General features: G+C 33.6%; 1 protein-coding gene and 1 long non-coding RNA gene across 12 annotated transcripts in view; one reads left to right on the top strand and one right to left on the bottom strand.

Moving 5' to 3' along the window:
• The window catches only part of LOC123877317 (trehalase-like), a 79,854-nt gene extending 57,243 nt beyond the window's left edge, over positions 1-22,611 (top strand). For 6 of the 11 annotated variants that reach the window (XM_045923942.1, XM_045923943.1, XM_045923941.1 and 3 more), the window contains 3 exons: positions 7,456-7,564; positions 10,036-10,171; positions 21,780-22,611. In XM_045923942.1, coding sequence (XP_045779898.1) covers positions 7,456-7,564; positions 10,036-10,171; positions 21,780-21,909 — 375 coding nt within the window. In that variant the 3' untranslated portion in view covers positions 21,910-22,611. Of the gene's footprint in view, positions 1-7,455; positions 7,565-10,035; positions 10,177-10,937; positions 11,199-21,779 lie in introns of those variants that run through there. The other 5 variants (XM_045923949.1, XM_045923944.1, XM_045923950.1 and 2 more) reach the window with 3 other exon arrangements.
• LOC123877326 lies at positions 18,855-21,239 on the bottom strand. Its single transcript, XR_006798561.1, has 2 exons — positions 19,704-21,239; positions 18,855-19,046 (listed from the first exon to the last, which is right to left on the bottom strand). It is a non-coding gene; the product is annotated as an uncharacterized LOC123877326 (long non-coding RNA).
• Positions 22,612-23,367: the final 756 nt, after the last annotated feature.

Raw genomic sequence — 23,367 nt, 5'->3', positions numbered from 1 at the left:
TCATTGCAAAATAAGGCTTTCTTATATTTCTCAAAGTTTAATTTTTTTGTCACAGGCTTCGTGATACCCTTTGCTTTACTGATAGTTTTTTTCTCAGAAAGTAAACAATATAATTTTGCGCGTAAACCAACAAATTTAGAAATGATTTCTCCTCCCATTTCGTCTTTAAAATATCCAGGTATTTTCATATTAGCTTTCGGCATATTAAAAATATTATCATCTTCAAAATTGCTAGTATCAAAATAATGAATGTTATCTTTCATATCTTCATAAAAATCATCAGTTTTTACAAGATATAGTAAACTATCAGTATCCGTATAACATAACTGAACATTATTTCCATAGATTCTTTTTATGACCGAATAATGAAAATGATACAAATGCGTTTTCGACAGTTCAAGAATCGTGAATCCAATATATATTGGTCGATCTAAGACAATTTTTGTTTTTTTCAATTGAATAGCTACTAAGTTTTCAGAAAAAATTGATAAACTGTGAAAATGTGGTGCACTAATATATTTTTCCGCTCCATTCAATTTATTAGTATTATTTGTAGTATCTCTCCAAACGTTTACTAGTTTTACGTCAACCTGCTTCCTTTTGTTTTCTATCGTTTTTCCAAAAATAGAATTATTCTGCTTTTTAAAAAAGTCTTTCTCAAAATCAGACTTGGCATTTTGTCTGAGACTTGTGTTTAAAAAAATATAAGGCTCTAAAAAGTTGTCCTGATAAAAAGATAGCACTCTGTATATTTTTAAAAGCAATAAACCATTCTTTAAGCATTCTTGCAAGTGCATATAATGAATAACAAAACGATGTTTATTATATAAATTTGCCACCAATTTTTTGCTTTGATTTTGAGCAGGAGAATATTTTTCCGCAGCAAATGGTAGGTCTGAATGAGCATCATGAATATTATCCGGATAACATAAATCTACCTCGAGAATATATCCACACTGACTTTTTTTAGAAATGTTCCTTACATCAAAATTTTTAATTTCATTTTCATTTAAAAATTTAAAGTCACGCATTGGCATTTTTTGCATCATAGCAAAACCGTAAAGGTTGACACAGTCTAAATAAATTAAGTACGTACTTGACTCATTTTTATTGTAGGATGGTAAATATTTATTGTTTGCTTCAGCATATCTCAATGAACACTGGGCTAAACCACCTCGAATACCTTTTTCTAACATCTGATACATATCCACATCAGAAATCAAATCAAGCTCAACTTTAGTATATAACAACATTGCGTCCCAACTTAAAGATGGAGATGATACATAATAGCAGGGGTCTAAATTATAATAGTCTAAACTCATATTTCTGAACTTTTCAAAAACGTCGCATAGTAATAAGACATCGCATTGTAAGTATAAATCTGTATACTCTCCTAAGTTTTTTATACCAAAAGTTTTCCATATTTTTAAAGCGTGTTCGTAATCCTCAATGGAAATATTTTCACCTGTGAGTTTATTAAAAAAAATCGAATGTTTTGGTAACTTTGTTTCATTATATTTCTCCCATGCATCCATATAATCATAACAATAGACACCCTTTTTACAGGCCAAATTTAATAAGTGTTCATCCTTAATAAATACACGCATATGCTGAAAATCATTCGGATGAAGACTCTTTGCCAGTTTATCCAAACCCGAACTCAAAAAATTAAATGAATCGATAAACTTCAGTTGAGCAGCATTTGTTTTATCAATAGGTAAAAATTTTGTGAATGATATATATTTTTCTTTAGATTTTGGTATCAAGCTCGTTTTTCCGGTAATTTCTGATAATTCTTTAATAAATAAGTGGCAATCATAACCACTCAAGTTATGAAAAATGATCGGTATAAACGTACATTTTTTTGCATTTATGTTACAAGTGTTGTGAGCAGGGCCTCGGTATTTACCTGTAAAATGGTCATGATCCTTTACTATTATATCATATTTTTTAAACATTGTTTTACAGATGCAGCAAATTTTTGCTTCATTATATGAAGTCAACTCTTCGGTAGTAAGAGGAAACATTGGATTATTTGTATTTAAAATACCGTGCAATCTTTTTACATCTCGCGTAATGCTTTCAACAAATTTTTTACCACAGTTTGGTCCGCGATAGCTTACAAAGTCATTAAGCTCAGGTTTAGAATGGCAACATATGTAATAAGCGAAACAAGATGGTTCATGTGTTTGTATATCTTCAGTATAAAGAGATTTATTTTCGTTTGAATATTTACAAAGCAAGCTCTCAAAATCGCCATATATCACGATAGGAATTCTTTGAGTTCTCTCATAGTTTGAAAAATGCAACTTACTACCATCTTCTGGAAGTACAGTTTGTCTTTTAGCACAATCGTGATTGTGTAGTTTTTGTTCATTTGCGAAATATAAAAAACATTCATCACATAAAAATATTTTAGACTTGTGTTTTGTTAATTGCCTTCGCACAAGTCGGCCAAAGTCTTTAATCAAACAGTAATGGGCTTTGTCATTTTTAGTAATATATAATAAATTAACATGGGTAAGTTTTCGAGCTAAAGTCACATACAAAGGACCTGTAACTGTATTATTGGCTTCTAACCCATAAACATTTACACTAATAGTTGGATTGTTCTTCTCAAAGGTTTTAATATCTTCAATTCCCGGAGGAAATGTCATATTTCTTATGTCAAAAAGCAATGAATAATGAGGATATGATGAAACTCTATTGGAATTAAGTTTTGTAGGATACATTTTAGCAGCAATGCACCATAAAAAGCAACAATCATCGAAATTATGAATATTTAGACATGATTTTGTATTTCTTATATGTGATGGTAATGCCAAATATGATCCACCTTTCAGAGGATTATATTTATTAATATTTATCTCCAAATGACTGATAGAATCAATTGTCCAACCAGATTCTGACTGTTCGAATTCTGCGCATTTGCAAGTTAACTTTTGAGCACATTGTAATAAAAAATTATCAATATCAGTACTTTGGACTATAATACCATATTTAGTACTGAAAGATTTAATAGACTTTTCAAAATTTTTTGGTAAAATATACGAAACAAATAACTCAAAATTTACTTTAATGGCAGTGTGTTTCTTTAGAGATATATTTATGATCTCGCGTGTGGTTTTAAATATTTGTGAAAAAAAACTCTCTGGAACTAAAGTTGTAGAGGTCGGATTTACTTTGTAACTGACTATTCTGTTTCTAAAAGCCGTTTTTATAATTTGCACATTCTCATATCTAGATTGAAATAAACTATTAGATTTATGAGTATTTGTTCTGTTATGTGACGATATAGATGTTTTAACATAAAGGTTACACTCTTTGCAGAAAAACATTTTCAATTTCATAGAATTGCTTATCTTGTTTATCTATTTAGTATCTAGTTTCTCAGTTCTGGTTTTAATATTCTGCGTATAAAAAATCGGTAAGGAAATACAGCTAAATAATAAATCAAGCTATTGGCTAATAAACAGTAAACAGTTATTAATAGAATGGAAGTAATGCGATGTTTCGATATCAACATTCAAACATGTCAAGTATCTAGTTTGTATGGTTCTAGTTTCTCAGTTCTAGATTTTAAATTTTGGATAGTTATGAGATGACTGTATTAAAATAAAGTAATCTAGTTATTTTCAGACAATGTGCAGACTTAGTAAGAGTATAAGGGCTGTAAGTATCACGTTATTAATATCCCAACTTCAAATCTTTCGATATGAACATTTAGACATTTTTATTTAATTTTATATGGTTCTAGTTTCATATGGTTCTAGTTTTTATGTTTCTAGTTTCATATGGTCTAGGCTTTGTATGGTCTAGGTTTTGTATGGTCTAGGCTTTGTATGATCTAGGCTTTGTATGGTCTAGGCTTTGTATGGTTTAGGCTTTGTAATTTCTGTAAAAAAAACACGTTAATTTAATTTTATATGGTTCTAGTTTCATATGGTTCTAGTTTTTATATTTCTAGTTTCATATGGTCTAGGCTTTGTATGGTCTAGGTTTTGTATGGTCTAGGCTTTGTATGATCTAGGCTTTGTATGGTCTAGGCTTTGTATGGTTTAGGCTTTGTAATTTCTGTAAAAAAAACACGTTAAAAAATATTTACAGGCACAAACATAAAGATAGTAATTTAATTGTCATACTTATTATATACAATATGTTGCAGATGAAATATTTTTTGAATTTATTTATGAAAATAATTTCTAAGATTTACAAAATTTAATTTACAAAATTTATCTTAGAAATTATTTTCATTTGCAGGGTATAAAATGGGCTGAATATTTTTTAGTTCAGCCTTACTATCATCAATTAATTTGGTGAGGGACTTCCATACCACCGAATTTAAATCAGTTGCAAGTTTTAGTGTGCAGATGGCATGCTTCCAACGCTCATTGTTCGCGAGTTTCTCCACTTCTTCAGAGTTGTAGACGCGCAGCTCGAAGTAGTAGCTGCCTTTCTTCGATGGGTCTGATTGGGATGTATACCCCGACGCAACGCGCCGACTGAGAAAACTTCTCAATTTCGCAGCGCGCACTGGCTTGCTAGTAGATTCATCCTGAAATTGAAAAATATTCAATTTAGTATCATCTGCGATAATTTCAACTCTCTACCTATTATGGTTCATGAGATAAAGCCCGCTGACAGACAGACGTCCGGGCGGACAGCGGTAGCTTAGTAATAGGATCCCACTGGTACCCTTCGGATATGATCCCTAACAAAATAATAACTTTAACAAACTATATTCATAAATTTATATACAGACCAATTGCCTAACAACATTCTTATTGGGAAGTCTTTTAAAAGCTTTAATCCAATAAAATATAAATAAGACAACTCACCTCAGATTCGGTAATAAACCTCCTCCGCTTAACAGATGGACTCGTAGGTGTATTTGGAGACGTTTCGGGTTCAGATTCCGATCCGCTCGATTCGAACGGATTCTTCGGAGCAGAAGAAGTCACCTCCTTTTTCTTGATCGTCTTCTTCCGCTTCACCTCACGTTTCTTCTTAAGAGACTTCGATGTTGATGGGGGCTGCACCAAAGCGATGGGGTCTTCGTCTTCGTCAAATGGATTGATGAAAGATGAAGAGGCCCTGAAAAACAATTTAAGTAACTATCAACATGAAAACTCCAAATAAAAATTCAATAGGTACCTAGTTGCTTAATTCAAAAATAAACATATAAAATAAAAATACTTACATACTTTATTTCGACTGTTGTTGTCGTCGTATCCAAAACTCGGAAAGAAAGGAATGGTGACGCTTAGGATCGACCTATTTATACGCTCGAATTCTAAAACCTCTTTCATAATAAACGAAATGGATTGAAATAAATTAGATTTAAACATTTGCGCATGTAACTTTAAACACTAAATCATCACAACATAAAACTTATATTTGCGAAAGTAATCAGACTAGATTTATACATTCGTATGAACACTGTCTTACGTATAAATTATTGCCGCATCAGCTATAGGTGTTCGATTTTGAAGCATGGAAGACGCTGTTGTTTATAGTTACGCAGTGAATTGAGATCTAACCGTAAAAGGAATGGTATGCGTCGGACTCGCGATAGTTAAAATGTTAAAAGGTTATACATTTTACTACTTTCCATAGGTAGGTATAAAATTTGTGAAAGGTCTAATAATATTTGCTCCTATTTGATGCTTCAATCTTCTTCCTTGCGAATTTGATTTAAAACTTGAGTGGAAATCCTTTAATTTTCGACGTCAAAAAATATCCTGGATCCGTCTCCAAGATGTGAATTGTCTGTGTATCAAATTTCGGCAAGATTCAGCCGTTAGTCTTTAGTTTAGACAGACGCCTTTTTGCATCACTAATCATACTTATTATAAATGCTAAAGTGTGTCTGTTTGTTTGTTTATTGGTTCGTCCTTCAATCACGTCGCAACGGAGCAACGAATCGACATGATTTTTCGTGGGTATAGTAAAAGAACTGGAGAGATATAGACAACTTTTTATCTCGGAAAATCATAGAGTTCCCGCAGGATTTAAAAACCTAAATCCATGCAGATGAAGTCGTGGGGGCATCAGTGAATTTATTATATTAGTACGCATTGTACGTATTTTTTTCGTCCATTAATCTCTATTTATCAAAGTATTTATAACAATCGAAATATATTTAAATAGCGGGAAATGTGTCTAAATTCATCATTAAAGAATTAATTTTCGATAAATAATAATGTATGATAAGCTTGCACACCTTACTAGAAATCTGCTATAATATATTTTTACTAATAAATCTTTATCCAAAATTCATTGTTTGTAGATCAGAATGGAGTTAATATATCCTAAATATCCTCGCTATGCAACTCAAATCGCAAGATTGCGAAGTTTTGATACCTGGCCTCAAGATTTAAATCAAAAACCTCAAGAAATGGCTGATGCTGGTTTTTTTTATACAGGAGATAGTGATCGCGTGATTTGTTACTTTTGTGATGGCAGGCTCAAAGACTGGGGCATCGAAGATCATCCATGGTCGGAGCACGCACGCTGGTTTCCGTCCTGTCCCTATGTTTTACTTGTGAAGGGTGAAACATACCTACAAAGTGATAGCAAAGATGTTTGTGGTGCATCAAAAGTATCTGAACAATTTGTAAATAACAATATAATAAGTTCTTTTGCAGACAGAAACATATTATGTGTTGAAAATATTAAAGAAACACTTTGCTGCAAAATTTGTCTTGTAGAAGAAGTAGCTGCGTGTTATATACCATGTGGTCATGCTATAACGTGTACTAAATGTGCTTTATCGTTGGATAAAATGTTATGTCCGATATGTGGAAAAGCAATCGTTAATGTAATACGAATATATTTCTGATGAGCTATAAACATTTAAAGAGTCTACCTTTATCCAACCTATTATAAGTATGCGCAAGCCTCGAATCAATCGATCGAAATTCATACTAATGAATACAGCAATGCCGGATCAAGCAGAAACACGATCAATATACAAAAATAATTTGAGCGCAACAAATCAAATGGTTAACTATGCGAGAGCAAACTTTTAGACGTAAAATTATCATGCATATGGGCTCGTTCGCATTTCTTATGAATGCCGCAGTCTCGTCGAACTCATCGTATTATATCATCCACTGTGCGGTGCGGGCGTATGATATAGGATCCGCAATAACTAGTCATTGAGGATTTTGTCTCACTGTTGATAGTGATTAATTGTTGCTTGGATTTAGGAATACTCCATTTATTTAATGTGTTGTTGTGGACAGTAGCCTACATTGGGGATCCTGTATCAAAATTCATGGGGATTTTGTATCACGGTGAGCGTAGCGAACGAGCGTTAGCGAGAGTGATCCAAAATCCCCATGGATTTTGATACAGGATCCCCAATTCAACACTACTATCGGCCTTAAATGGTTTTTTATTTGATACATATTTTTATGGCTACGGTAGTTTTTACACTTTTATTATTTGCAGTATGATGCCACAATTTTCGGTGGTTTCGGTGGCGGAGGCGAGTACGTCGTGCAAAAAGGATTTGGCTGGACCAATGGAGTTGTTATGGCCCTACTCAACTTATATGGAGGTAAGGGAATGTGTACTTTATTGCTAGAGGTGTGTGGTCGAGGGTTGCTTGCGGTAAAAGTATATTAATGAAATTTGGTTTCATATGACGAATTTAATGATTTTTTGAAAAGTATTCATCAAATTAGAACATAATGATAAATTGAGTTCATGACATCGTTTAATATCAATTGTTCATTAACTTTAAATTGAATTCATCACGCTATCTGACATAAATTGTTAGTATCATAAAATAAACATTGCATTCAATTGGGTACTTGACTAATTTTCTAAAATATTCAATTTTAAAGGAGTCCTTAAGTATTTTACATGAGAGAGAGCTTATATTAGTAAACTGGTTCTATTTTGGACACCAGTGGTAACATAATCATATCTCAGTTTATTTAAAAAAGAATATATTTGTATGGTTCTATGTTTTTAAGTGATATTTTAAAAATATTCTTCTTAGGGCCGATTTTTGAATCATCAAATAACTTTTATCCGAGGAATCAATTTGAGGGTTTGACCGTTTTTGTATAGGAAATCTGTCAATACGTCAAATATATTCCTCAGATAATAGTTATTTGACGGTTGATAAATCGGCTCTAAACCTTATGAAAATAGTCAATTATCCAATTGCGTACATTCATGGCTTTTCATTACAACATTTTTTTTGTTGATCCATCTCGTCGTGAAGTTGGTGAAATAGGTATGTAACTATTACAGTTTTCTTATCTGTTTTAATTGTTATGTAATTTTGGAATATAGTGTAACTTTCCCCCCTTATTATGTGTCAATAATTTTGGTTTTCGTATATATTTTTCTTGAAGTTGGCACGAGCAATTTGTAGTTGGAGTATGTCACTTTTATATTATGGAATCCCCAATATATTATTGAAATTGTATTAGATTAAAATATATCTGATATTTTTAAATATGTATTATTTTTATGCTTCATCAAAAAATCCTTTATTATTGTATTAATTTGAATGTTACATGAATGTTTAATTGAGAAAGCTAATATATTACTTGACTTGCGCTTAATATGTATAATATTTTATTAATTTATTGTATTTTATTCTAGTCACGGCACATTTGATTGTAAATTGTAATATTTCTTTTATAGCTCGGCATGTATAGGTGGGCACTCTAATATGGGCTAAATGTTTAGGGTACTATCTCACTAGCACACCAGTGGCGGTGCAACTAGTCGCGCTACCAATATGTTTACAGTTATGGTATGGAGAGTACAACTGTGGTGGGAGGCTTTGGCCGTGGCTAGTTACCACCCTACTGGCAAAGCCGTACCGCAAAGTGGCTTAGCGTTCCGATACGATGCTTTGTAGAAACCAAAGGAGTATGGGTTTAATAAAAACTGCCATATCAACAACAGTGGTGGGAGGCTTTGGTCGTGGCTAGTTACCACCCTACTGGCAAAGCTGTACCGCCAAGTTATTTAGCGTTCCGGTACGATCCGTGTAGAAACCAAAGGAGTATGGGTTTAATAAAAACTGCCATACCCCTTCCAGGTTAGCTTGCTTCCAAATTAGACTGCATCATCACTTATTACCAGGTGAGATTGCAGTCAAGAGCTAACTTGTAACTGAATAAAAAAAACACGCCTGGTACCGCATTTATTCGCTTCCGCTTAGTTGCGCAACCATTTTGGTGGTGGCAGCCGCAATATAGCTATTTTGCATCTCACTCACTCGGCCACCCGTTGCTCTACCAGAGACTGATACTGCTCGTACGTGACGATGTAATTCTCACTTGACACTGTTGATGTGAGGTGATTGTTCTCACCCTGGTGTTTCTCGATTAGTAGCTCAACGGTGGTGCGACCGGTGGCGCCGCCATGGTGTCCTAGTGAGATATTGGCATTAGTTAATGGTTATAGACAATGCAACTTGCACGTAGAACTTGTACTGTTCTTTATTTTGATTTATTACAAGAATAAATCACATGTTTATGTAATAATTTGTTGTGATGCACAAAATCTAAGCACGTTACGTTTTAAGATCTTAATTTGTTGAATTTTTCAACAGTTTTTTTTCAATTTATATTATTTTAGTATAACATATTAAGTACAAAAGTCACTTACTTTAACTGTGAAGGAAAACATCGTGAGGAAACCTGCATGTCTCGATGGTGTGTGAAGCCTGCCAATCCACTTTTAACCTGTGACTATGGCCAAACTCTTCTCAAAGTGAATGAGCCGGCGATTGGTTGGATGATCATCAGCCTATGAACATCCACTGTTGGACAAAGGCTTGTAATGTATGGAACCGTATGAAACATGGCACACCGATTGCGTAAAGCGTGGGACGTATGCGTAATCCGGTGCGTTAGGTGTTTACGCGCGTCACTACGCACGTGTCACGTGTACATGCTGCATACACAATAGTGTGAATCGGCCTAACTAAAAAAGCCATAGAACAAATGCCCGTATAGAAGTGCCCACCGCGTCAAAGTTGACCGGTGTGCATTTTGACAGACACGTTGTACGCAGCGGACGAGTTCGGCGACTCGCCCGGACAATCAGGAGCGGTGTACGGCGCCCACGTGGGCGCGGGCGGGATCGTCACGGCCTTTCTGGTGGTTATCGCCTCTGTGGCCGCCGGTGCTTTGGGGTGAGGTGAGTAAAAGTATCTTTCTCTACTAATCTTTAGCAACTATTCTTATTATACTACTGCCCAAAAAAAGGAGTGTAATGTTTTCAGGGTTCATGCTTTTTTTTAAGCCAAAAGGAAGGGTTATGATTTAAGTTCAGATACAAGATAGCGCTTGACTGCAATCCCACCTGGTGGTAAGTAATGATGCAGTCTAAGATGGAAGCGGGCTAACCTGGAAGGGGTATGGCAGTTTTTATTAAACCCATGCACTCTGTTTCTACACGACACCGTACCGGAACGCTAAATCGCTTGGCGGAACGGATTTGCCGGTAGGGTGGTAACTAGCTAAAGCCGAAACCAAACCAGACCAGTAATTTAGAAATTATAAAACTCCAAACCCCTGCCGGGAATCGAATCTGGGACCTCCCACTAATAAGACCACAGCGCTTACAACTGCGCCAGGGAGGCCGTCAAATGTATGTATGCTTGTGGGTTTCTTTATTCTACCATAACTTCTAAATGATTGTACAGATTTGGATGTATGGGGAATCGTTATCATCCTTATATCATCTCGAGTGACACCATCATTTAAACTAAAATTCAATATACACATTATGTGAAAATTTCAATTCTCTACCTATTACAGATCACGAGATTATATCCCGCTGACAGACAGACAAATGAATGGACTGACAGAGGAAACTTTTCCGTTGGCACACTCCGGGTACGGAAACTTACAAAATAGTGAAGCAAATTATTTTATCTTTGTTTTCTCTTGTTTCAGATTTTTTTGGTGTTTCATAACTACTTCCGAGGCCCGTCTAAAGTAAGATTTTTCCAATTTTTTTCTAATTAGGTATAAATTATAGTGCAAATATTTGTTTCACTACTTTAATAATAAATACTGTAGATATTTTTCTTTAACATAAATCCAGTGTGCACATTCCTATCTTATTGGATTAAGTATTACAAGGTATAATTAATTAAGTGACTTTAATTTATGTATAGGAAACTTTAACTAAACTAAACGTAGGGATAAAACTATGAAATTGAAAATAAAGAAATTGTTTTGTACCGTTTCATATTTTTATTTCCAGGCGATTGGTAAAACATAGTTAATATTTTTTGTTAAAGTTTAGTTAAATTTTCGTATACAAGTGAAGTTCTACTAGTAATAATTTACTTACTTTTAGGTTCTAATCTATCGTAGCGACATTTATTTTTAGGATTAGGTCTTATTTTAATGAGAGCTTGTATGGTGCTAATAGGTTGCAAAAATGTAAGTAGTCTTTCTTAGGTGCAAACTGCAAACAGATCACTGCTATGCGATGACGTCCAGTGGCGTGCACTGGGTTTGAAGCCGCGGTGGCATTAGTTAGACTGACTTTGTAGACATTGTTGAATAATAATAGATATGATCTAACGGGTGCCAAAGTGTCAGTGAAAATAACCACTCAACAACGATTGGGGCTATATTTGACACTAAGCCGATTTATACTTTATCGAAATAAGGTAATTACAATGCAGGCTCTTACGTGTGTTATTTTTTGGCTCCGCTGTGAACAAAATAAAGTTTGCGTATCAACACTACACGACACGCATCCTACGCTACACGATCTATAACGCATTATGATATGCTCGCGCCTTTATAAAAAAATAATCTTTAAACACAATGTTTTGAATATTGCGCCTTCAAGCCTATCAAACTTTTGCTTTTTAAATATTCGGCGCACCTAAGCCTTTATCGTTTAATGCTGGGCATACACGATCAAGTTTACCATCAAATTGTAGCGGCGGTGGCATCCAGTATACTGGACGGTGTATGACTATCAATGAGCGACAACTCGACTTGTCTTGGCGATAAACTTGATCGTTTATAACCAGCGTAAGACTGTTTTGCACTGGAGCAACAATATGCGACAATACGGCATGCCACAATTCAGAACATTATATTATGCGGCAGACAATTTTACGCTAAGACAACATCGTAGAATTAGAAGGTTACGGTATGACAGTCTGCCAACGAAAGTAAGAAAGTGTAAATTAAAAATTTATCACACCCCCGACAAGTGAAGGTTACAGTAATTAGAAAAGAGCTGATAACTTTCAAACGGCTGAACCGATATTAGGAGCTACGATGCCACAGATAGATACACAGATACACACGTCAAACTTATAACACCCCTCGTTTTGGGTCGGGGGTTAAAAAGTATCAGCCCGGTGGAATGCCTCTATGTTGCTTTGGAGTAAAACAGTCTCAAATGAACTGTTGCAGATCAGGCGGCTAAAGTATGGTTACCGTTAAAGTTAAACAATTTGACACAAAAAAGACACTGGGTTGCATAAGTCGAGATTAGTCAAAATTTAACTTTTAACATTTACCATGGAGGTATGAATGTGATACTATACTTTGCTTTTCATGAGGTGGTCAAAGATTTTAACGGTAAATTGACTTTAACCACTTGTGTGCCTTATAAGAATCAAGTATTTCTTTTAGTATTTTCTTTTATAATCATGTAATAATGTAATATTATAATCATGTTGTCTATTCCTATTTTATTCCTATATTATGTATAAAGTATTGCTAGTTAATGAAATTTATTTTATCATTAATTTGGTTACTTTACTAGTGTTAGTGACTTAAGTAAAGTTTTTCTGGGACATTAAACGAAATGCTCGATTTCGTTTAATGTCCCAGAAAAAAATGTAGTTTCAATAGGTATCAATAAAATTGATTTGAATATAACAAAAAAATGTAATGCTCGTTTTACATTAGGTATAATTAATTAATTATGTAAGTATGTTAATGTAAAGATAAATAAATTGACAGGTTGTGAACAAAAAAAAATTACCTACCTAATTATTTATTTTAATATTCTGTTTTCATCTAATAGTTTTTTATACATATTTTGTTTTCTAGATCAATGATCAATGATCAATTTCTAGATTAATCTTAATAAATAGTGTGACCATGATTCTGCTAAAGCAAAAACGGGACGGTTGAATATAATTAGAACTTCTGACTTACGGCCGAAAATATCAGTCCTATCCGTAATCTGTGGATAGATAGATTAGTTGGAAACATTGTTATTTGTAAAAAAAATATGGTTTTTTGACAAATTACAACGTCTCTAAGTAACTTTAGTCGACACGTGAGTAAAGCTGGATCCTTATATATTTATAATGTAAATCTCTCACGATAGTTTAAACACTAACAAGTATAAATTAAAAATTTATAACACCCCCGACAAGTGAAGGTTGCAGTAACTAGAAAAGAGCTGATAACTTTCAAACGGCTGAACCGATTTTCTTGGATTATAGCTAAGAACACTCTCGATCAATCCACCTTTCAAACAAAAAAAAAACTAAATTAAAATCGGTTCACTCGTTTAGGCGCTACGATGCCACAGACAGATACACAGATACACACGTCAAACTTATAACACCCCTCTTTTTGGGTCGGGGGTTAAAAAGATTACGGATAGATTGAATTATTTAATTTCGGCCCTTTATTCACAGGTGTTTATGAACTATTTCTAGCTAAACTTCTGTTGTGATTTGAAAACCGATAAAACAAAAAGCTGCTCTAAAAAGAGACAAATAAATGAGATATAGAGAGAACAGAATATACTAAAACAGCTGTTTACCTTTGCGCAAATGATGCGAGTCTGAAACGGGTTAATTTTACGATGTCGAGGTCTGGACCTTGATTCTTTATAACAGTGAAATAACAACTATCCGAATAATTCCCAAGTCGCCAATAAATTGCCATTTCTTTGTAAATATAAATATGGTTGTATATAATTTATAAGCAGGTTTTTTAAAGTACAGATTGACATTGAGATCAAAGTTCAAACCTCAGCTGTTTTTCAATGACGTTGTGTATTTTGGAAAATAAAATAAATTATAAATATTACTAACTAAATAACTTTTGTTATCGTCAACGCCATTTGAATGTCATAGCGATTAAAGGATTCTGACTTCTTTTGCAGTAAAAAAATCATATCTTATCTTTTCCAGTCTTACCCATCTTAGTTCACATTCACCTAAAGTGTACAGCAATTGCTTCAAAACTTGTTCACTTTGTTGACAAAAATCCTGTATTGTCCGGAATTAATCTCCCTGTAATCTGTCGGTAAGAAACTTAACAACGTTGTTATTTGTCAAAAATACAATTTTTCATAATTAGCAACGTTGCTCAGTAACTTATCAGATAGCAGATAGATTAATTTCGGCCAAAAGTGTACATTAAAAATCGAAACCAGTCTGCCAACAGCTAAATACATGTGGCAAATATATTGTTATGATTGGCTCCAGTAGAATATCTTGGTCTACGGCATTTGTGGATGGCGTTGGACGAATATATACAAGGGGCTTAGTAGCAACATACGTCACAATCTACGTCACATAAATCAATTACATCTATTATCCTCTGGACAATTCCTGTACAAGGAACTCAATCTCCGAGATCGTCTACCTAACGTCCGGGTTATATTTAACCCTTGTAACCTTGCCTTCAGTCTATAATGACGGCTAGCGCATGTGCAGTCTGTATACCTATACAGATACAGTCAGTGTAGGTATACAGGATGTAACCAGAACACTAGCAAAATGAAGACATGTGATAGTACTGATGATTACTGACAAGATACCATAAAAAAACTACAATTTTTTTTAAAATCCTGTTTTTTTTAATTGTATTGCAAATAAAAAATTCGACTGACCCTAGAAGTCAACGAACGTTCCGTAAATAGGTCACTCGAAGTCAATGCCGCGTCGTAGGTGGGGTATTGACCCGAGTTTTACACGCTATACAATGTGAGTTTGAAAAATACTAAATCACTAAAACTACAAGTTGTTATCGATAATCGATGTTCCTAGAAGGTATTTTTATTTTAAGCGTTTGTGGTCATAGTTCAAAAAAATGAATTTATGTAGAAGACATCGCGATCTTAACGTTTGCCAAAAAATCAAGACACGGTCGTGTGGTCGAAGCCAAGTTCGAATAATAGATTTTGTTGGATTTATTACAATTTATGGCAAATGCGCAAGGATAGGTATGTTTATTCGTTTTTTGCGGGATATTTCGATTAGATATTAGTATTTGGTTTGCCAGTAATGTATAGATTTTTTACTTACCACACAAACATTTTTTGTACCTCTCGAAATACTTGGAACCAGCTCTAACCACGATCCTACAAAAAATGCTTTATATCAATATTTTTCCTCGAATCTATCAGGAATATAACAAAAAAAGTTACAAAAAAGTATTTGCAAGTTTAATATACGTTGGCCTCGATTATTATTAGGTGTAACAGAAAAACGTTACAAGTTATTTTAATAACAACAAGTCAGTCTTAGATTGGTTTGAAAAAATTGAGCTAGTTGGTAGATAGTGCCTCAGGCAATAACTAGATTTTGTTTATCTTATAGTAGCACAATAGTCAATTACGTTCACTTAGCCTTGCTTATATTATAGACTTTATTTTTACTACCTAAACTAACAGATTTCTGCAACGTTGTCCTTATAAAATGATACTAAATCATTTGATACAATCACATCAGGGAGAATAAGTGCTCTACCCATAATTTTCAAAAAATCAAATTTTTTTTCTTTTTTTTCTAGAAATGTCACCAAAAATAATCTTACTTAATTCACTTTGAGACTTCCATCTTCTAGGCAACTCATCATTGCTTTTTATTCGTCAAGCATAAGCCTATAATAGCCTAACATATCAGCCTGACAGTATTAAAGTGGTGTTACAAAAAACACGCATTAATTTGTATATTACAGACAACACTCGTTTAATTACATTATATTCACTTAGTTCTATAAATTGATAAAGTCCGTTATTTAGCCTTGTGTAGACTTAAAAAAAAATGCTTTAAAAATATACTATTATTATTTAATTCCATTGAATTTATTCCATTCCATTCTGTTCTTGTTCAATAATAACAAAGGTGACAGATTTGGTTTTAGCTTTATATTTTTAGGTCGCTTCTGTCAAAGTAGCGATCGCCAAAAAATCGCAGGTTGGCATGCTTAATAAATAACGCAATAATATACTTTCCTGTTGACAAATTATATTATTTCCCTTATGCATATTGTATTTCTGTACTATGACTTTGCCTAATACATATTTGTGATATCATACAGCATTACATAGTATGGCCCTCTTGGTCACAACTACAACAATAACGAGCTATCTGCAAGTTTTATAGATATGACAAACGGCAAACCTATAAAAATCCACGCTATCTGTTTGTACACAGTTGTCTTTTATAGTTAAAAGTAGCAATAGCGCAGGCAAGGTCGTTGCTATCGCACATCTGCATTGTCGTTTAATCACCAACTCAAACATAGATTCAAAGATAGCGTTCATTGTAAAATTATATTGTTTGTACTTGTCTGGTTCAATCTATAAGCGAACAGCGTTTTTGAGGTTCCGTACCGTAGCGGAGGCTTAGGCTGAAGTTCATCAGAACTACTAACTAACGGTTGGGTAACCGGCGAGTTACTTCCCAACCGTCGTTTACACAACCGTTTAAATATTTACTGTTCACCACGTAAAAATGTAGCATGGTTACTAAATCGGCCGAATACCATCTGTTAAAAGCTACGATTCAAAATTGCATCCATTGTAAAATTATATTGTTTGTACTAGTCTGGTCCAATCTATAAGCGTTGCAGCGTAACAGCGTTTTTAGGGTTCCGTACCGTAGCTGAGGCTTAGTAATAAGGCGGGACCCTATTACTAAGCCTTTGCTGTCGTCCGTCTGTCTGTCGGCGGGCTATATCTCATGTACCGTAATAGAGAGTAAAAATTTCAAAATGGCTGCCATGCTAAAAAGAATATAAGCAGTATATCTTGTATGACGGTACGGGACGAATCGAATTTGCATTTTACCAGCTTTTAAGTTCAAAATGAACTAAATGAAATAGGTGAGCAATTTTTCACTTTGACGTAGATCTGGCAACGCGGTACTCCCATTATCACAGTCTCATTGTATCGCCAGCCATTGTGTAGTGTAATTGCGCAGTGCTGCATTTCCTGACGACCTCTAGGGCTTAAGATCATATTTTTCTCTTCAGAAGGACAAAATCCTCAAAATAAGTTAAACGACTTGGGCCTATTTAAGATTTTGATAACTTCAAGTTCCATGCCAAATAAAAGTTAATAATTATTAAAGTTTAGTTACGAATATCTATAACGAGGTAATTCAAAATTCTTCAGAAAACTAGATATGTTTGCAATTTGGTGGGGGAATCGTTAGTTTTCGTAACAACTACATTTTGCTGATATTGGACTTATACCTTTTTACGAGAAACAATGATCTTGTTCTGGTTATTATCTAGTGTTTAAATAGGTGAGCAATTTTTCACTTTGACGTAGATCTGGCGACGCGGTACTCCCATTATCGCAGTCTCATTGTATCGCCAGCCATTGTGTAGGGTAATTGCGCAGTGCTGCATTTCCTGACGACCTCTGGCGTAGTAGAACCACATTTTCCATTCCAGAAGGACTAACATTTTCAAAATAAGCTGTATGACTTGGGTGTATTTAAGATTTTGACAACTTCTAGTTCCATGCCAAATAAAAGTTAATAATTAAAGTTTAGTTACGAATATCTATAACGAGGTATTTCAAAATTCTTCAGGAAACTAGATGTTTGCAATTCGGTGAGGAAATCGTTAGTTTTTGTAACGACTACATTTTGCTGATATTGGACTTATACCCTTTTACGAGAAACAATGATCTTGGTCTGGTTATTATCTAGTGTTTAAATAGGTGAGCAATTTTTCACTTTGACGTGGATCTGGCGACGCGGTACTCCCATTATCGCAGTCTCATTGTATCGCCAGCCATTGTGTAGGGTAATTGTGCAGTGCTGCATTTCCTGACGACCTCTGGCGTAGTAGAACCACATTTTCCTCTCCAGGAAGGTCTCACATTCTCAAAATATGTTATAAGACTTGGGCCTATTTAAGATTTTGACAACTTTTATTTGTTACTAGCCGATGCCCACGACTTCGCCCGCGTGGATTTAGGTTTTTCGAAATCCCGTGGGAACTCTTTGATTTTCCGGGATACAAAGTAGCCTATGTGCTAATCCAGGATATTATCTATCTCCATTCCAAATTTCAGCCAAATCCGTGCGGTAGTTTTTGCGTGAAGGAGTAACAAACACACACACACACACACACACATACAAACTTTCGCTTTTATAATATTAGTGTGATATTTCGACCATCTCCCTGCCGCAGTGGTCTTATTAGTGGGAGGTCCCGAGTTCGATTCCCGACAGGGGGTTGGAATTTTATAATTTCCAAATCTCTGGTCTGGTATGGTGAGAGGCTTCGGCCGTGGCTAGTTACCACCCTACCGACAAAGCCGTGTCGCCAAGCGATTTAGTCCCGTCATCCCGTAGGATGACGATGCCGTGTAGAAACCAAATTGGTATGGGTTTAATAAAAACTGCCATACCCCTTCCAGGTTAGCCCGCCTCCATCTTAGACTGCATCATCACTTACCATTAGGTGAAAGGCAGTCAAGGGCTAACTTGTATCTGAATTAAAATAAAAAATTTTTGCTAGGTTTACATATAGAGATTACAGATAGGATTGATTATTTAATTTCGGCCGTAAGTCAATGTTTAAAATGGAAAACTTATTATTTAAAGCGGTGCTAAATAAAACTCGAAACTGAACAAATATTTATTTAAAAGCGTACGAAAATGGCGAATTATTGTCCCTTTTAGCAGAATTCGAGGTCACACTGTATATGATAGTATAGTATCCTTGTCCAATATTATCTCTTTTAAACGTGTTAAGTAGGTTGTTTTGTAACAATTGTTTCTTTACTTCTCACGATAATAATTCGCTATCGGTTTCCTGAAAAACAAAACAAATAATTACTGTAACGATATAATCAAAAGTTAAGAAAGAAGAAAGAGTGAATAGGCACCTTCTAGGTAAACGCGTCCCATCTTAGACCACATCATCACTTTCCATCAGGTGTGATTGTGGTCAAGCGCTTACCTATAGTGAAAAAAAAAAAGTGCCTCAAAATAATTATATTGACACTAGATGACGCTGATTTAGGTTTTTATAGGGATTAGGATTAAGTTTTGAAAAATCCCATGGGAACTCTTACATTTTCCAAATTTCCGGGATAAAAAGTATCCTATGTCCGTTTTGGGAAGGGAAACTGTCCCTGTACCAGGTCAAACAAACAGACAAGCACACTTTTGCATTTAATAATATAATATTAGTAACCAGAAACGAATCCAAATAGGTATTTAATAAAGTGTTATTATTTAATATTTAAGTAATCATTTTATTAAATAAATAATAATATATGGGTTATTATAGAAATAAATTTCATTTAATTAACAAAATTAAGTAAATATTTATTTACATTAATATTAATTTTATTGACTAATATTATTTTCTATTTGATATAATCTGATTAATGTTAACTAAATGAACTGAACTATCAAATAATATATTATTATACTTATTTCAAATTAAAAAAAAAATTATACTAACCTTTTAAAATCGGTCTCAATAATAAAATGCTCCTGGATTTCCGAAATTTGTATGGGGTTTTTAATTTAGTAAAATTCTTTTATTGAGAACAATTTTTTTTTAATTCTTTTTTTTCTTTTTTATTAATATATTATATATAACGCTTTATTAACGTGTGACTTCGTTGGCGGTTAGGAGATGACTGAGGCTGAATTCTGAAACGGATTACAGCGCGACGAAGCCTGTCCTAGATGTTGCGTTTGCGCATGTCTCTAATTTAATTATATCACCTGTATTATATAGGATGTTTTGTTACCGTGCCATTTAATACTTTACTTTGTAACATTTACATACGAGACACATACATATTTACAATATAATTATGTAGATTAGGACCAGATAGCATCATAGTAGTTAAGTACAATGCGGGCTATAATATGGAATGTTATTTGTTAATATGCCACTATTTTTATATTTTAAAATTAATGTTTAATGTAATACTTTCCATACGTTTTCATCATAAACTGTACCATCACTTACCACTAAGTGAGATCGCAGTACCAAGTGAGTAGAGATAAGTGAGTGAGAGTGAGTGAGAACGGAATAAAAAATAAAAATTTTAATTATGGCGTGCGTTAGGTACGTTGGAACCGATGGAAAATACAATATTTAACGCATACCTAATTAGTTACCCTGATTAAAATTATACACGCATGTATTCATGTAAGGTATATCACTTTAAAGTGCAGATTAGACGTACCTGAGTGTATATGTATATTACAGATACTCTTAAACAACGTTTCTTGTAAACAAACATAGACATCTGCATTGCACCAAATGAAATTTTATGATAACTACGATCAATATTTAAGTCTTATAGACAACTATCTCTATGACTCTATATTGTTATCTATAGCTATAATAATTTTATTGAATTAGTAAAAGTATTAAGTTCTCCTTTCTTTATGGTTACTACTTCAAAACCTAACACTTGAATAGCTGTTTCAGTTTTTCTAACAATAATGTTAAATGGTATAATTTAAGTTATTAAAGCTTGAAATCAGTGATATTCAGTTATTGATTTCAAGCTTATTTTATTTGGATAATATCTTATTGTCAACGCTTGATTACCTTGTAATATTCAATCCATAAGGGTCAAGTACACTGAGAAGGTAATAGGCCAACAGCTTTATTGTAGTGCTTTGGCCACTGCACGTAAAGGTTTTTGACTTATGTAACTATTTAATTAGGCCTTAATGAAAGTAAAGTTAATGTTCTTATTACAACAGCTTTTGGTGTGGTTTAAACTGACGTTAAATTCGTAATTTGTATGGTATAAATATGGTTTAACGACTGTTAACACCATGTCTAAAGTAAGAATAAGACGGTTAAAGTTTAATTAATATGCAACAGTTTTTATTAGCTCGGAAAAGTAAATAGTTAATTCAGTCCAATATACCTATTTACTAAATTTATTGGTACATTCCATGATAAATATACTTTTACTTTTATAAATATTAGTTGATATTTCTGACCACGATATTATTAAAATCATTATAACTAATATTAACATTACTTTGGAATATTCAATTCAATAGATGTAGAATAGAATAGAATAGATTTTTATTCAAATAAACTTTTACAAGTGCTTTTGAATCGTCAAAATAATTAACTACTGGTTCGGAATGCCGTTCCTACCGTTCATACGAAATAAGAAATCATCCGCAAGAACTTTTATATTTATTAATATTTTTCATACATTTATTTGACGAGGCCTCTTTTGCTACTTGAAATAGTTTAAGCACACTCAAAATCATTTTTAGCCCCCGACCCAAAAAGAGTGTTGTAATAAGTTTGACGTGTGTATCTGCGTATCTGTCTGTGGCATCGAAACTAATGAACCGATTTTAATTTAGTTTTTTATTTTTATTTGAAAGGTGGCTTGATCGAGAGTGTTCTTAGCTATAATCCAAGAAAATCGGTTCAGCCGTTTGAAAGTTATCAGCTATTTTCTAGTTACTGTAACCTTCACTTGTCGGGGAGTGTTATAAATTTTTAATTTACACTTGTTATACGTATATTTTTTTTTAATTTCAGGCTCATGGTGTACAGAAAGCGTCGAGACTACGCACCGCTTACCAGCAATGAAGATCTGAAAATTCTTGCGCGAAAACCGTATACGGAACTGAAAAGTTTAAACGGGGCGTCGAGCCAGAGACAACGGTGAATCAAAACTACCGCCCACCCCTACTATTGTTACTGAAGTCATCAGTTAGTCGAGAGTGACTTTATTGAGACAGGCTTAGAGTCTGCGCAAACGAGCCACTCGCCAGTTACACGGTGGTTGGCGACAAGCTACTAACTAATGTATTTAATATTAGACCATTATAATATATTACATCAGTTTTTATTTCAATACAACATAATGCAGTATTACAGAAGTTAAGAAATTTTTATACTTTTTTGAATTTGCGCGATGTGGTTGTGACGTGTTTAGCACTGGGTTTTAGTGAGTTAAAGAGCGCTTTTCACCTGAAACCAACCAACCACCCTAGCTGTGGCAAGTGACCCGTTTGCGCTGAGCCTAACTATTAAAGTTATTTTATTTTTACGCAAATAATGTTATTTGTATGCCAAATATTATAGATTATAATTTGGGTTAATGAAATAAATATAACACTAACTTATTATACTAGAAGAGCAATATTTTATGTCTATAGGGAGGTTAGATAATGCGACATTATGACTTTTTAAAAATACACATTAACTTTTATGTATTAGTAGTTACACAGATTATATCCTCTGGAAGTTAACCAGATATTTAATATCTTAATGCATAAAATTGTATTCAGAGCGAAACGCATACTAGCTTTATAATTTTTCCATAATGTAGAGAATTAATGTAGAGAATCAATTGGTCTTATTTTCTGAAAAAACGGTCCAACCCATAATCGCGTTTTTGGAAAATACTTCTAATTATAAAATATAAATATTGCTCACGACGTTAAAAACGCTCATAATAGGTATGTAGTATACTTTTAAATCACTCGAATATAATACGACTTATTTTCGAGATTTAGAAAATAGTAACCAAGACAAATGGTAGGGACTATGGAGTCAATATAGTTTGACTAAAAAAATCGATTAAATACAACATGATATCGATTTAGCTGGATCTGAATCGACGTTTCACATTCGATCGAGCGATCGGTTTTTGTTGTGGAGTTGGTGTTACATCAGAACTAAAGTGCTGTGAATTTGAACTCTTTTGTAAATATATCTAGTATGAATTTATAATGCTGTAGGTATGTTACTTTTTAATTAAACCATTTTATTTTGACGTAAAAATCAATCGAAATCATGATTTTTTAATTTAGAATTTTAGCTTAAAATTGACTAAATTAAAATATTATATTTTGTATACGATACGAAAATAATATTTAAAATATTTAATTTTTATGTGATGTTTTCCAACAGTTCCCATTAGCTTTTAAAAAATGTAAAACATTAATGAAATTAGTGACCTTAGTTTCATACAATATGAAAAAAATAATCTATTGATTCTAGAAATTGAAGAAGATACCAAGTTGAAATACTGTAAGGATCCAGTAATTACTAAAATGCTAGCATAATTTACCTACTTGTTTAAAAGTGAGTTATAACTAAAAATAAAGATATAGGCCTC

Source organism: Maniola jurtina, chromosome 23 (genome assembly GCF_905333055.1).
Source record: "Maniola jurtina chromosome 23, ilManJurt1.1, whole genome shotgun sequence".
NCBI classification, from domain to species: domain Eukaryota; kingdom Metazoa; phylum Arthropoda; class Insecta; order Lepidoptera; family Nymphalidae; genus Maniola; species Maniola jurtina.
Note: the sequence above shows the minus strand (reverse complement) of the source record. Positions and strands in the feature narration are given on the sequence as shown.